The sequence below is a fragment of the Asterias amurensis genome, chromosome 14 (genome assembly GCF_032118995.1).
Source record: "Asterias amurensis chromosome 14, ASM3211899v1".
Taxonomy (NCBI): domain Eukaryota; kingdom Metazoa; phylum Echinodermata; class Asteroidea; order Forcipulatida; family Asteriidae; genus Asterias; species Asterias amurensis.
The window spans coordinates 6,763,537-6,779,126 of record NC_092661.1 but is presented as its reverse complement, the minus strand read 5'-3'; the positions used below and the strand labels follow the sequence as shown (position 1 = coordinate 6,779,126).

Below are 15,590 nucleotides of genomic sequence, written 5' to 3'. Positions count from 1 at the left end.
TTGAAACAATCTACTTGTATACAAGGTAAACAAAAGGGGTCCCAAGCAAGAGCCTTGGGGTACACCCCATAACACATTGAATTCCTGAGACAAAACATCATCTACGACAATCTTCTGCCTTCTACCACTCAAGTAAGAGTCGGACCATAACAAAGCTACATCAGATATCCCAAAATGAGTTTGAAGGATGCTCAGGAGAATTTCACGTTTAATGGAATCGAAGGCGGCACTAATGTCGAGCATAATTAGAAATGTAACTTGTTGCTTATCCATAGCAACGAGTAGATCGTTCTTAACTCTAAGCAAAGCTGTTTCGGTGCTATGATGCTGTCTGTATGCTGATTGCATAGATGGAAATAAATTATGAAGTGAAAGGTGTTGTTGAATCTGATCTGCAACTGCACTTTCAACCAGCTTAGAAACGTACTGCAAATTGCTAATCGGCCTACAATTTTCAAATTGCAAGTCGATGCCAGCCTTTTTCAAAAGTGGCTTAACCAGCGCTAATTTCCAATCTGAGTAAAACAAACCACTTCCCATAGACAAATTGATTATTTTTGTGAGAAAGGCTATCAACAACAAACTTGGTGGGCATTGGATCAGAACTGCAAGTTTTCTTGTTAGACTTCATGACCAAGTTTTTAACATCATTTTCTGCTAAAGATTTAAACTGACAAAACATGTGCTGAAGTCCTGCATTGGAATTGTCACTTGGTAATTACGAGTACTTCATTGCTGAAGCCCTGCATTGGAATTGTCACTTGGTACGTTACGAGTACTACATTGCTGAAGTCCTGCATTGGAATTGTCACTTGGTACATTACGAGTACTACATTGCTGAAGTCCTGCATTGGAATTGTCACTTGGTACGTTACGAGTACTTCATTGCTGAAGTCCTGCATTGGAATTGTCACTTGGTACGTTACGAGTACTTCATTGCTGAAGTCCTGCATTGGAATTGTCACTTGGTACGTTACGAGTACTTCATTGTTGAAGTCCTGCATTGGAATTGTCACTTGGTACGTTACGAGTACTTCATTGTTGAAGTCCTGCATTGGAATTGTCACTTGGTACGTTACGAGTACTTCATTGTTGAAGTCCTGCATTGGAATTGTCACTTGGTACGTTACGAGTACTACATTGCTGAAGTCCTGCATTGGAATTGTCACTTGGTACATTACGTGTACTACATTGCTGAAGTCCTGCATTGGAATTGTCACTTGGTACTTTACGAGTACTTCATTGCTGAAGTCCTGCATTGGAATTGTCACTTGGTACGTTACGAGTACTTCATTGCTGAAGTCCTGCATTGGAATTGTCACTTGGTACGTTACGAGTACTTCATTGTTGAAGTCCTGCATTGGAATTGTCACTTGGTACGTTACGAGTACTTCATTGTTGAAGTCCTGCATTGGAATTGTCACTTGGTACGTTACGAGTACTTCATTGTTGAAGTCCTGCATTGGAATTGTCACTTGGTACGTTACGAGTACTACATTGCTGAAGTCCTGCATTGGAATTGTCACTTGGTACATTACGAGTACTACATTGCTGAAGTCCTGCATTGGAATTGTCACTTGGTACGTTACGAGTACTTCATTGCTGAAGTCCTGCATTGGAATTGTCACTTGGTACGTTACGAGTACTTCATTGCTGAAGTCCTGCATTGGAATTGTCACTTGGTACGTTACGAGTACTTCATTGCTGAAGTCCTGCATTGGAATTGTCACTTGGTACGTTACGAGTACTTCATTGCTGAAGTCCTGCATTGGAATTGTCACTTGGTACGTTACGAGTACTACATTGCTGAAGTCCTGCATTGGAATTGTCACTTGGTACGTTACGAGTACTTCATTGCTGAAGTCCTGCATTGGAATTGTCACTTGGTACATTACGAGTACTACATTGCTGAAGTCCTGCATTGGAATTGTCACTTGGTACATTACGAGTACTACATTGTTGAAGTCCTGCATTGGAATTGTCACTTGGTACGTTACGAGTACTTTATTGCTGAAGTCCTGCATTGGAATTGTCACTTGGTACGTTACGAGTACTACATTGCTGAAGTCCTGCATTGGAATTGTCACTTGGTACGTTACGAGTACTTCATTGCTGAAGTCCTGCATTGGAATTGTCACTTGGTACGTTACGAGTACTTCATTGCTGAAGTCCTGCATTGGAATTGTCACTTGGTACGTTACGAGTACTTCATTGCTGAAGTCCTGCATTGGAATTGTCACTTGGTACGTTACGAGTACTTCATTGCTGAAGTCCTGCATTGGAATTGTCACTTGGTACGTTACGAGTACTTCATTGCTGAAGTCCTGCATTGGAATTGTCACTTGGTACGTTACGAGTACTTCATTGCTGAAGTCCTGCATTGGAATTGTCACTTGGTACGTTACGAGTACTTCATTGCTGAAGTCCTGCATTGGAATTGTCACTTGGTACGTTACGAGTACTACATTGTTCACCAAGACCTGAATGAATGCTGTCACAGATTTTCATAAATTTCTGGTCAAAAAAAGAACCTAAATCATTCACAGTCTCTGTGTCAATGTGAGGTGGCAATTCCACTACAGACTTCTTCATATTTAACAAGGACTAAATGAGACTGAACAGCTTTTTTTGATCTGTACTACTTTCATGAACGGACACAGTATAATATTCCTGATGAGCATTATTCATCAGAAGTAGGGTTGAGTTCCGAGCGGCCTTAAAAATACAATGATCACTTTCTAGACCACTCTCAATCCACTTCTTTCTATGGCATCCCTATTTACAGGTTTAGAAATGTCATCTGTCAAGTCCTTAAGTATTTGCCTACTCAATTGATGCTTGTGCCATATGAACAGAACTATCTGTAATGACCAAGATCAATTACTTGCACAACATACATACATGTACATGTAAGCCCCAATCTACTTACTCTCTGAGATTCTGAATGACATTCCTCCTACTGGGTCCTCCAAGTGAATCAAATATTAGAATGCAGGGTCTGTTGGAAATAATCATGCATTAGTATTACTCATAAATAACTAACATAACAAAATATGTGAATCAATAACCAAGGGTTCATGGGTAATGTCAAAGTATATAGTTATTAATGCTTGGCACCAAGGGTTCACGGGTAATGTCAAAGTATATAGTTATTAATGCTTGGCACCAAGGGTTCATGGGTAACGTCAAAGTATATACTGTAGTTATTAATGCTTGGCACCAAGGGTTCATGGGTAATGTCAAAGTATATAGTTATTAATGCTTGGCACCAAGGGTTCACGGGTAATGTCAAAGTATATAGTTATTAATGCTTGGCACCAAGGGTTCATGGGTAATGTCAAAGTATATAGTTATTAATGCTTGGCACCAAGGGTTCACGGGTAATGTCAAAGTATATAGTTATTAATGCTTGGCACCAAGGGTTCACGGGTAATGTCAAAGTATATAGTTATTAATGCTTGGCACCAAGGGTTCATGGGTAATGTCAAAGTATATAGTTATTAATGCTTGGCACCAAGGGTTCACGGGTAACGTCAAAGTATATAGTTATTAATGCTTGGCACCAAGGGTTCATGGGTAATGTCAAAGTATATAGTTATTAATGCTTGGCACCAAGGGTTCACGGGTAACGTCAAAGTATATAGTTATTAATGCTTGGCACCAAGGGTTCACGGGTAATGTCAAAGTATATAGTTATTAATGCTTGGCACCAAGGGTTCATGGGTAATGTCAAAGTATATAGTTATTAATGCTTGGCACCAAGGGTTCACGGGTAACGTCAAAGTATATAGTTATTAATGCTTGGCACCAAGGGTTCACGGGTAATGTCAAAGTATATAGTTATTAATGCTTGGCACCAAGGGTTCATGGGTAACGTCAAAGTATATAGTTATTAATGCTTGGCACCAAGGGTTCATGGGTAGACTTGACTCAAGTCCCAATCCCGTGCCATCCCCAGGAAACTACTGTTTTGGTGAGATGCTCTGCATTCCCAAACCTGTTCCGCATGCGGGACAGGGACTTGACGATGTCGCAGTCGCCTGGTATGTAAATATATTCACTTATGAATAATGTAACATTGTTACGTGATACGTTTTGACCAATCAAACGCACCCAAAAAGAAGACTAGTTCATTTGTCACTTACATGTATGGGTGAAGTACTTAGTTGATGATTGAAATACATTTTTTAATAACCAATTGATTATAAAACAGAAAGGACTAAATGTTCATTTGAATTTAAGTAATATGTTGTAGCATACATTGGGGTCGGTTTTGTTTGCAAAATTTGAATTTTGGGAAGTGCAATTAAATGACTTATGACACCGACACCCCCTTGCCTGCTAATGAGTTTACCCGCGCCCCACGTGCGTGCCGCGTATAGACGCGTGCCTTACAATGTCTTCTACTGTGATGTTACAGAGTATAATGAATATTTTACCGGCAGGGCAGTGCTTCCACGCTCCCATTGGTTTTGCACATCTCCCCATTTGGGGAGATTTTCCAATAACAACGTGCAGAGTAAGAAACGACTTCGTCAAGTCCCATTCTCGGGACCACATTTTGACGGCGAGCGCGCACTGTACTGTATGCTACGGGGTTGTTTCATAGTAAGTTGAGGTAATAGCTAGGGACCTCTCACACGAGAATGGGACTTGAATCATTTTTTTTAAACAGCCCGTTGTGGTTGCAAAGGTCTCAATTAGGGAAGACATCGTGATACTTCATCAAAACCACGATTTGCCGATAATTTGATTAACAAAAAATCAAGACATCAATATAAACCACAAGGGAAACTGACTGCGTAAATTTTGTTCAACCCCAAAATCATTTCAAAATGTACCCAGTCAGTTTCCCTTGTGGTTTATATTGGAATCTGAAACAAAAAGTCGCATCCCCTTAAGGTGATCCCCTGGCTGCCGCTTCCCAGGTTGTATCGTAATTTGGGTGTGATCCCTGGCTACACGGCAGTTAACGGTTGTATGGCTTCTGACTGGCACCCCCGAACAAAGATATTGACAAAAAAGGGACACCGCCAATAAAGGGCTAGATAGCTCAGTTGGTAAAGCGCCGGCACGTTAATCCGGAGGTTGTTGGTTCGAATCCCACTCTAGTGAATTCGTTGTTCAACCCCAAAGATAAAAAAATCAAGACGATACGGTAATCGTTTAAGAAATTGTATCACGATTTTCGATTATATCGAGATATCGCCCTTGCTTACTTGGCACCAAGGGTCCATGGGTAATGTCAAAGTAAATAAATGTTTACACCTGGAACTGAGGACCCCAGCCCCCCCCCCCCCCCCAATTAATAAGAGAGAAAAAGAAAAGAAAAGAGGATGAACAGAAGATGAAACAACCCATCTACTTGATGCATCTTGGGTTGCAGGCCACCTGCAGGAACAAATGCATTTTTATATTATTAGCCACAGGTTGCCTGCTAATCTTTGTTGGCTGACAGAAATAGAGTGATAGAAACAGGTTTACTCAAACATAAATCACCCCAGACACTCAGTGTAACACACCCACACACAAATAAAACATACATTGATGCAAAATAAGAGTGAAGACAATATGAATTTCCTCTGGGTTCAACAACTTTCAACCTGTGGGACAAGCAGTTTGTGAAGCCTACCAGTAATTAAACATAAAACTACCAGGTTTCAAAATGTCCTCACACAAACCTAAATTAAAGTCGACTGGTAACATTAACCCACCTCTTGCAGTGAACTGTTTGATACTGAGAGTACATGCAATCTTCAGCACCTATTGAAGAATCACGTTGGTGTTTAACTTCACATGCAGCTTCTTGTTTGTTGTTACTCTTTCCAGGTGAACAGTTTCTAGATAAATCTGTGACCAAATTTTGGGTTACTGTGATCTTATGATTCTTATCTACTTCCATTGGCTCCTCCTGGTTCTGTGTTTCTTGTTGACTAAAACAAAATGGTGATAATGAGCTAGTTGCAGGGTTATCCACTCCGGTATCACCAACACCTTGTCCTTGGATCTCAATTCTCTCATGTGTGCTTTGCTCTGAATAAAAATAGGAAACAAAAGTAAACAATAACAAAATAAATAAATAACTTGACATACATGTATATACCAACTTATGATAACAGACAATCATTTTCTAGAGTTCATTACTGTGGGAAATCTTAAAAACATGAAATTCTTTTCCATGGATCTTTGAAATTTTAGTTTTAAAAATTTATCTGAATGGTGCCATATTTGTTACAATTTTGAAATGGTACCTACCTAATATACCAGATGAAGTAGCCTCTGGAGAATTCTGTGGGGAAGATCTTTTGCATTCCTTCAAAAAACCAGTATCAGCAACAAGACCAGGGTAGCAGATTATTGCCACATACCAATGAGAACTGAAATCCAACAGTATTTTATTGATAAAATTTCACTTATCTTGAGCTTAGTTAAACTCACCTAATGGGCCAATCATTGAGGTGAGGGCTACTGAAAACTCAGGCAGCTGCTAGACAAATATTGACTGCTTCGAGTGCTATGGTTGAAACTATGACTCCCGAGGTGATCCCCGGAGCGTTCTATTTTCCCGAGGCGAAGGGAAAATAGACTGCTCCAGGGATCACCTCGGGAGTCATAGTTAGTGCATGCTTAATACGCACGTAGCTTTAATTAAACAAAATGTAATTAAAAATTAATTGGCACCTTTGATACTTTTTGATACTTTATTTGGTAGGGTACGTGTCCTGATTTCAAGAGTCATTTGCATGACAATCCGATGAAACAATGATATTAATTCTACAACTATCAGGGCGTGTGCACATATACAAAAAAATAGAGGCGAAACGTGCAATTTTTAATTAATGCAATTTATGCATAATTCCCGTACTTTTTTTCCTCTACTTTTTTGATACTTTGTTTTGAAAGGTTTCAAGAGACTTTTGCATCCAAGTCTGATGTGAGCGTATGCTTACAAACATAAGTGAAAATAGAGGCGAAAAATGCAGTATTTTTAACTTATGCAAATTATGCATATATTTCCCCTGCTTACCTTTTTTCTACTTTGTTGAGATGTTGTTTTAGGAGGGTTCGAAAAGACTGTTGCAAAAATAATCATTTCTGTTTAATTTTGTCTACATATAGGTCAAACCACAGACTGACTAGTCTACTCTGCTGGACAAGGTTAAATGCTATCTACTCAACTTTTTGCAACATATTTGCACACTGCCATTGCCATTGCATAGGAAGAACAGCCAGTCGACAATGGATGGGGCTTTTGTGGCACCAGCAGCTTTCTATTTAGGTTCACTTGCGAACATCTTCAAAACGTGGGAACAAAAGCACATGTGTACAGTATAGTTCTGAGATGCCCTTGTCCTAACATAAGGCTAGGAAACAGTACCTTCCATTTGAAACGGTCTGTCATCTTAAGGATCTTAACATTTATCGTCCGAGAGGTCGACATGCTGGACAACACAGTTTCTCACAATTTGAAGCCTACATGTATGCTGGTTGATTTGAGTAACTAACCTAACAAAATCCAAGTCATCACAGCCAGTGATAGGGATAACACACTGCCAAAACCAACACGTACCACCCCTCACCGCTTTCACATAACCTTAAAGGTACAAGCCTGCAGGTACCTGCAGGTACAAGCATGGCATGTTGAACGTCCACCTATGGAATGCTAACTCAGTAAGAAATAAAACTGCTCTTCACAGCGACTATATAATTGCGAAACAATGTTGACATAATGTTCATAACAGAAACCTTGTTAAGGTGCAACAATTGAGTTGTCATTAATATTAATGCACACCATCAGGCTCATTTATAAATTTAGCACGTAAAGGTGATGACGCTCATGATGGTACCGCTGTAATTTCTCAAAAGATCCTGAACATGTCGATCTCGGATGGATACAGCTACATGAAACAAAACATCACACATTTGAGCTTGCCTGTGTCACAGATTCTGCAAAGAACATGTGCTTTGCTTGCATTAACCGACCACCACCTTCGACAAGGAATGCATTAATAAGAACCGCAGATTTTCTAGAGGAATTTCCTGATCTCCTTGACGAGCTGACAACTTGTGCATCACGGCTAGTTCTCCTTGGAGATTTCAACATCCACATTGATACCCCACATAAAACAGATGTTACTCGATTCTTATCATCTTTGGATGAATCTGGGTTGCATCAGCACATCGATACTCCCGACACATCGGCACGGTCACATCCTCGACCTAATCATTTCAAATCCTGAATTCGGTTTGGTAAGTGACTGAGAAGCTGTACTCTGATCATCACATATTGAGCTGCATGGTGAATATAGCTACCAATCCCCCAAAAGTGTAACATCATCGTCCAGACAATTCCGTACCCTGGATAAAGCTACCTTTTCCAAGGATCTTGCAAATACCCTGAGTGCGTTTCCATTTGATGGTCAAGTTGACGATCAAGCTACATCGAGGCAACTCAGTCTACCCTTTGATGCACACCGTCAATCAACTACACATACATGTACCAAACATCTTCGCTTGAACCCGCCCTGGTATACTGACTTTGTCTTTTTCAAAGACAAAGTGCAGAAGATCAGACATGGCCTTGTTATAGCTGGCCTGAAGTACCATCCATCTGTATCAAACATCAACCCACCACTCAATGAACTGGTTTCCAGCCTGCAACTGCATAACATGTTGGTAAGCTAATATCCTCAGCGCCCAACAAGTCTTGCTTACTCGACTCGCTACCAATGTGGCTTACTGAAGGAAAACATCAACACTGTACTGCCATTCATTACATCCATCATCAACTCATCTGTATCATCGTGTGTCTTTCCTTCTGCCTGGAAGGTGGCCAGTGTCACACCACTCATCAAAAAACCAAACCTGGACCAAAATAACCTCAATAACTACAGACCTGTATCAGACGTGCCCTTCTTGTCAAAGATTTTTGAGAAGGTCGTACTGCATGAATTATCTGATCACCTGGCTCATAACGATCTCATTGCCGAACAACAATCTGCGTACCGGAGTGCTCACAGCACAGACACAGCTACATGTATCATTGCAGTAAGAAATAGCATCATTGAGGCCCTACATAAGAAGTTAGCTGTCTTGATGGTGTTCCTTCTGCAGCAATCAATTCCATCGACCACGCCATACTACTACTTCAGTGCCTGTCTATGAAACTCGGCTTTTCAGACAATCCTGTGTCATGGCTCAGTAGATCTTACCTCAAATCGAAATCGCAGAATAAAAGTCACGAATGATCTATCAGAACCCCATTCACTTGACTTTGGTGTCCCACAAGGCTCTGTTAATGGCCAACAACTGTTCACCGTGTACACCAGTCCAATCGCCAACATCATCAAGCAGCATTAGGACGTGCAATACCATTCCTATGCGGACGATGTACAACCATTCATGGCAGACGACCCCAGGATTCATAATTCCATCGAAGCTGGTCTATCGTAATTGTCAGAGTGCATTACGGACCTACAGACATGGATGGCTCACAACATGCTTAAACTTAACTACAGCAATCATGCTCAAACTTAATTGCAGCAAATCTCAGTTCGCTAATCCCCGTGCTCTTCCACAACTCGCAAATATTTCACTTTAATTAACAATAAGATCATTGCACCTTCCACTAACTGTTCGGAACCATGGCGTGGAATTTGACTCTGCTCTGAAGATGAACCATCACGTGCCTTCTTATACCGCTCCTACATATCTCACCATCCTGTATGACCTGGCCTACGCTCTGGTTCAGACAGTATACACTCTTTGCAGTTCCAAAGGTGCACTCCGCTGCTGGGGATCATGCTTTTTACGCACATGCTCCACGCCTTTGGAACCGTCTTCCCTCCTCAAATTTGTTCTTGCAGTTTTCAAGAAACATCTAAAAACTTTCCTGATCAATTATTGATTGCTTTGACTGTTTCCCATTATCAGTGCCATTATTTATTTGCTTATTGTTTAGCTTCTTGTAAAGCACTGTGGTATTATGAGTAAGAGAGCTCTACAAATCCCTAAAATTATTATAACTTAATCTCAATACAAAGACAATGCAGATCCACTATTGAATATACATTTTTCTCCCCAAAGGTTGTGAACTCTTGTTATTATGCTAATTTCGTAACTTGGTTAATGAATAGAAGTGCAGAGGCAAGTGCCTTCACTTTCCTTTGTACTTGTCTGGTCACACAGGTTGGTGTGAATAATTAGGTATTGTTGTGCATTGAAGGATTGAGCTACTTTGCATGAAGTCGTGGTATGCAAGATTTTAGGGAGTGGCAGTAGTCTCACATAGGTTCTTATGGAAGAAGGATCATGAAATTTTGAGTGAGAGAAAGATAGAGAGAATTTGGATAGGTATTTGGAAGTGCCTATATCTCAACAGTGTCGCGCTACAATTATAACCTTTGAGGTTGTTGTTTTGCTGCAATATTAATGCTAAACCAGAAACAGATTATCGGGCTGTTATTTTAAGCAATTGATTGGCAGAGAACTGAGGTGGCAGAGATCGGCAGTTTAAGTTTGGAAGCAAGGAGAAAATCGTAAGTTGAAAATTTGCTTATTGTTTTTTGAGGATATTGATTCTAATTAAGCAGAATTCTTGGAAATGTGTATCTCATGCTGTATTAATGTAGCATTGGATTTAAACGGCTTTGTAATTTGAACACTCAGAATTTGTAGTTCACTATTTTTTGGACGAAGGAATCAGACAAAGAAAGGATTTGAGAAGTGCATGTGTATTTATCAAAATGAAGGAGAGCATCAGGCATTATTGTATTTGTTTCAATAACTATTTTATAGATGGCCATGATGTTGATGTGGGAATCTAACCCTCTCCTAGAAAGTCAAGGGACTATACTCTCATAGAGTGAGAAGCGTTAATTGAAGGTCTGAGGCGGACCAAGAGGAAGGCCCGGAGAGTCTGTGTATGATACATGCCTATAAAGTGGAAGAGTGGAGCAAGATGCTGTAGTGTTACCGGAAGACAGTTAAACCTTTGGACATTTTCACGGTGGGCCATTTTTTTCACCCAATATTTTGAACACTTTTGATTGGAGTTGAATTCGGAGTTGGAGTCAAGAGTTGGAGTCAAGAGTTTAAATTTGAGTCGAAGTCAAGAGTTGAAGTAAGAGTTTAAGTTAGAGTTGAAGTCAGGGTTGAAGTAAGAGTTTAAATCGGAGTTGAGATTGAATCGAGGCAGGACGCCAGACTGGAGGGTCACTTTTGTTTAAGTGTAAATTTGATTAACTTTTGATTGACTTGATTTGGAGACATTTAATTGACTACAGAGTAGAGTGGTGTTATTAAGACGCAAAAAGCGAAACGTTGCAGAAGTAAGAGAGATTGTTAAAGCGCCTTGATTTTGTACATATATAATATCGATTATGGTCTAAGGAGACTCACCCTTTAGTTTCTAGTATTTTCAACACATTGTTGATTTAAGGATAAGTTTTACTACCGAAGATTGAGACGAAGTGTTTTGAGTTCATTTATTAATTTCAGTCGAATCCAAGATATATAGATATTCAGTGTACAGATTCCAGAAATGGGGCAGTTTCCCCAGTCGTTGTAAATAAATGTAAAATAATTGTTAATATAATATTGTGTCTAAGAGACTTTCATTCCAGAGTTAGCAAACTGTCTTTCGCGTCATGGTTGCACGGGGTTAACTGTGACAGTCATGACGTAATGATGATGTCATCAGGTCCTGATTTAAAAGGTTTCCCAAAAGTTTTCACAGAGACAATACCATTTTACCATTACTTTTGGAAAAATAATTGAATTTTCTCAAACCCAAATTGAATTTTATTATTTTTTGTCATCAGATAGAGCTTCAATTAAGGAACACATGTAACAACTTCATCAACGATACACATATTATGACACTGTTTGACCTTGACTTTCAGTTCAAACCGGAAAATGAAATTTAATATTTGAAAAAATTCCAACTCATGAACCACATATTGGATTTTTCTCATTTATCTCGTCAGAATAAAACTCCTGAAAGACTTTTCAAAATGCCACATAGTGTCATGTGACTTTTAAAGACCCCCTTCCAACTTGACCTCACAACTCGAGAAGAGGGGAATCGGACCCCACAAATTCTTCAATTAAGAGATCAAAGTGAGATCAAGCATAAGTGTGAATTGAGGGCGAGCAGGATCAGACCCGGCAAAAATGGTCCAGCATGGGAGTAGAGTTTAAGTGAGATCTTATCTTGAAATGATGATCAATGTCTATCTAGTGGGAACGCAAAGGGAGATCAGACCCTGCAAATTGAGGGAAAAGTTGACACTCAAGTGATTGTGTTCTTTGTAGGGTTTTTGAGTCAGACTTTTTGATGCTTGTATCAACTTTCTTGACTGCAATTCTCATTTTAGATTTTGTGGTTTAGTACAAATGACCCTTTGTTATGTACAATTTTAAAAGTGTGTGCGTTTTGCGGTAGCGGAGGAGATCTTACCCGTACATGTATATTCTGTCTCCCTGCTTTGATCAGAAATGGGGTTCATTTCCTCTGAGTCCGCCTGATGCTTATTTTTTTGGGTACTTTATTGTATACAGTATGAATGTTTGTACATGTATTGCAATTTTTTACTAAATTTTTGCTTCTTTTTTACTGTATTTTTAAACCATATTGGTTTTGTTTGCTCATGTTTTTCATCCTGCATTTTAATGTTTTTTGGCTGTACAGCGCTTTGAAACGGTGTTAAACCACTTTATTAATGCATTTAAGTTAAAGGAACACGTTGCCTGGGATCGGTCGAGTTGGTCTTTGAAAAGCGTTTGTTACCGTTTTTTTTAAAGGCAGTGGACACTATTGGTAATTACTCAAAATAATTAGTAGCATAAAACCTTTCTTGATGACGAGTAATGGGGAGAGGTTGACGGTATAAAACATTGTGAGAAACGGCTCCCTCTGAAGTGCCATAGTTTTCGAGAAAGAAATAATTTTCCACAAATGTGATTTCGAGACCTCACATTTAGAACTTGAGGTCTCGAAATCAACCATCTAAACGCACACAACTTCGTGTGACAAGGGTGTTTTTGTATTATTATCTCGCAAGTTCGATGACTGATTGAGCTCAAATTTTCAGTTTTGTTATTTTATGCATATGTTGAGATACACTAACTAGGAAGGCTAGTCTTTGACAATTACCAATAGTGTCCACTGCCTTTAATAAAATGCATATGGGTAGAAAGATAATGTGAAAGTAGAATACAATGATCCACACAAACACGCATCGAAATTGCACGGTTTTCTTTTTACCGCGTTGACTTACACGGTCGGCCATTTATGGGAGTCAAATATGGAAGTCAAATTTTTGACTCCCATATGGCCGGCCGTGTTACATGTAGTTCGAAAAAGTAAAAGGAAAACCACGCAGTTTCGAGGCAAATTTGTGTGGATCATTGTATTCTACTTCTAAAACATCTTTCCAACCATATGCATTTTATAACAAACGGTTATAAACACTTTTTATATACCAAATCGTCCGATCCAAGGAAACATGTTCCTTTAAGTTAAGTTAATGTAAGTTTATTTCTTTTGATTCCCAGCATGCACCATGCTAAGGTACAAGTAGACAAAGCATGTAGTTAGTGACAAATTGCAAATCAAGCATACATCAGTATTGACGTCATGCGACAATACCATCTACCAACTTCTGTACATTGCATCCACAAACCAACGCAAATCTTTGGATGTAAATTCTTGGCTGTACATGTACATGTTCTTTAAAGATAGCACCTCCCAGCAACAACAAAAGTCCTTCAGATCTCAACCAAGCCTCAACCATCCATCATTGGGTACATCTTGTGTTTGTATTCTGTTGTGTGTTTCTAAAGAGCGCTTAGGGACATGTTTTATTACTGTGTGTTATGCGCTATATAAGAATGGTTAATTATTATTATTATTATCATTTACAAGTTAACCGCAATAAACAAGTCACCAAGTTCACCCAGCGTTGGTTCAGCAAGGGAGCCGAGTCCACTAACAAAAGAGATTTCAACAAAAGAGATACGTGGAACTTCTTGCTACCAAGCCCCATATACATTACGCAGCGCCTTCACACAGCACACCATCATCAACCTCAGCCAACGGTTCCAAGGTTGTCTGTCAAATACAAATAGGCAACACAGAAATTCCAGATGGCACTGTCCACTAAGAAAATGGTGCCTCACATTTTCCAGGATGTCACTAGTATTTACACTAATGTTAAAATTAGGGAGCGTCTCAAAAGTTTCATTTGGAAAGATAGAGTATGCCCATGTGAATACATGGACCGGTCTGTAGGACCGCAAGCGCGTTTGTTTGGATCGTTCCAAATGGCAATTTATATCATAGGAGTGTTCCTGTGGACCGTTCCACGGGACCGAGTTGCATGTCCCAATTGTGAAAATGAGCCAGTGTAGAGATGAAAAACATACCAGCAATGCGATGATGTTACGTTCATGTTTTATGTGCATAGTATTAGGAGTAGTAGATGGCTGACCACTTTTGAGGACTTGATGATTATAGTGCATACTGAATGTTATTGTTATTAGGTTGTTAATTGCGATTGGAATTTCGTACAATTTAAAATAAAACAGCAAACCTGCACTCTGTAAGTTGATTCATAAATAGGCTTAGTAATTTTTTTGTCCTGTTGTGTGAATATTTGACTCCAATGCCGTATAATTTTATAAGTTTGTTGTGACGAGGAAGAGCGGACGGAACATGATGTATGCCGAAGGAAATGTCTGCTCAACCCATCCGACCAGCCTCCCGCCCCCGGTGTTTAAAAAAATAATAGCAACAATACAAAGAATGTTCTTTCAAGTTATATTAAATAACTAGACCAGGGGACGTACCTTTTTAAATGCCTTGATAATGAATATTTCAGAGGAGGTAATATTTCAGCAGCAAAGAATACGCGGAGAATCCAATACACGCGTAATCAAACATTAATAAAATAAACAGCTCAGAGCAACTACGAACGAGAGTGCATTTCTCCATTTCCACAGGATCGTTCCTTTTGGATCGTTCCGCTAAACCGGCACAGTGCAGCGCTCCTGTGGAACGTTCCAGCGGTCCACAGTTAGCCCGTTCCAGCGTTTGCCCATCGTAACATTCTTTTGCGCTAGGAAGGTGCCCGACTTTTGAGACGTCTCTAACCCATGGCTGTTGCACTTACTGTTCATTGATGGGTATAATGATGAAGTCCTTCTGGAAGATGTCGACATTTCTTGTCCAGGTACACACTTTCTGATGGCGCTTCTCCATTCGAGATAGTGAAGCATCTCTTGATGATTTGTCACGACCATACTCACGGCGCATTAAACGTCCATAGAAGAACGAACTAAGTACAAATGTTTTCTGCCGATCACTTTCACTCAGGACCTGGTTGACAAGGTATCTAAAAAGATAATACTTATTTATTTGTTGAAAAGAAGATGAAGTAATCATTGTTTGTTTGTCATGATCATCTGAAGATAATAAGTTCATGATGCTCAGTTGTCTCAGATCTGCCCTTTCCAGAATCTGCATATACATGTACATGTAGCTCTTATAAAAATGATTACATGTGGCTTTTCAGTTTCAAGCTCTACAC

The 15,590-nt window shown here is 39.6% G+C and overlaps 1 protein-coding gene across 1 annotated transcript in view; it reads right to left on the bottom strand.

The window, feature by feature from the left end:
• The window catches only part of LOC139947210 (sentrin-specific protease 6-like), a 156,775-nt gene that overhangs the window by 12,423 nt on the left and 128,762 nt on the right, over positions 1 to 15,590 (bottom strand). Inside the window, exons 16-19 of the mRNA XM_071945079.1 lie at positions 15,174 to 15,395; positions 6,256 to 6,377; positions 5,715 to 6,033; positions 2,930 to 2,998 (exon numbers count right to left, since the gene is read on the bottom strand). Coding sequence (XP_071801180.1) covers positions 2,930 to 2,998; positions 5,715 to 6,033; positions 6,256 to 6,377; positions 15,174 to 15,395 — 732 coding nt within the window. The remainder of the gene's footprint in view (positions 1 to 2,929; positions 2,999 to 5,714; positions 6,034 to 6,255; positions 6,378 to 15,173; positions 15,396 to 15,590) is intronic.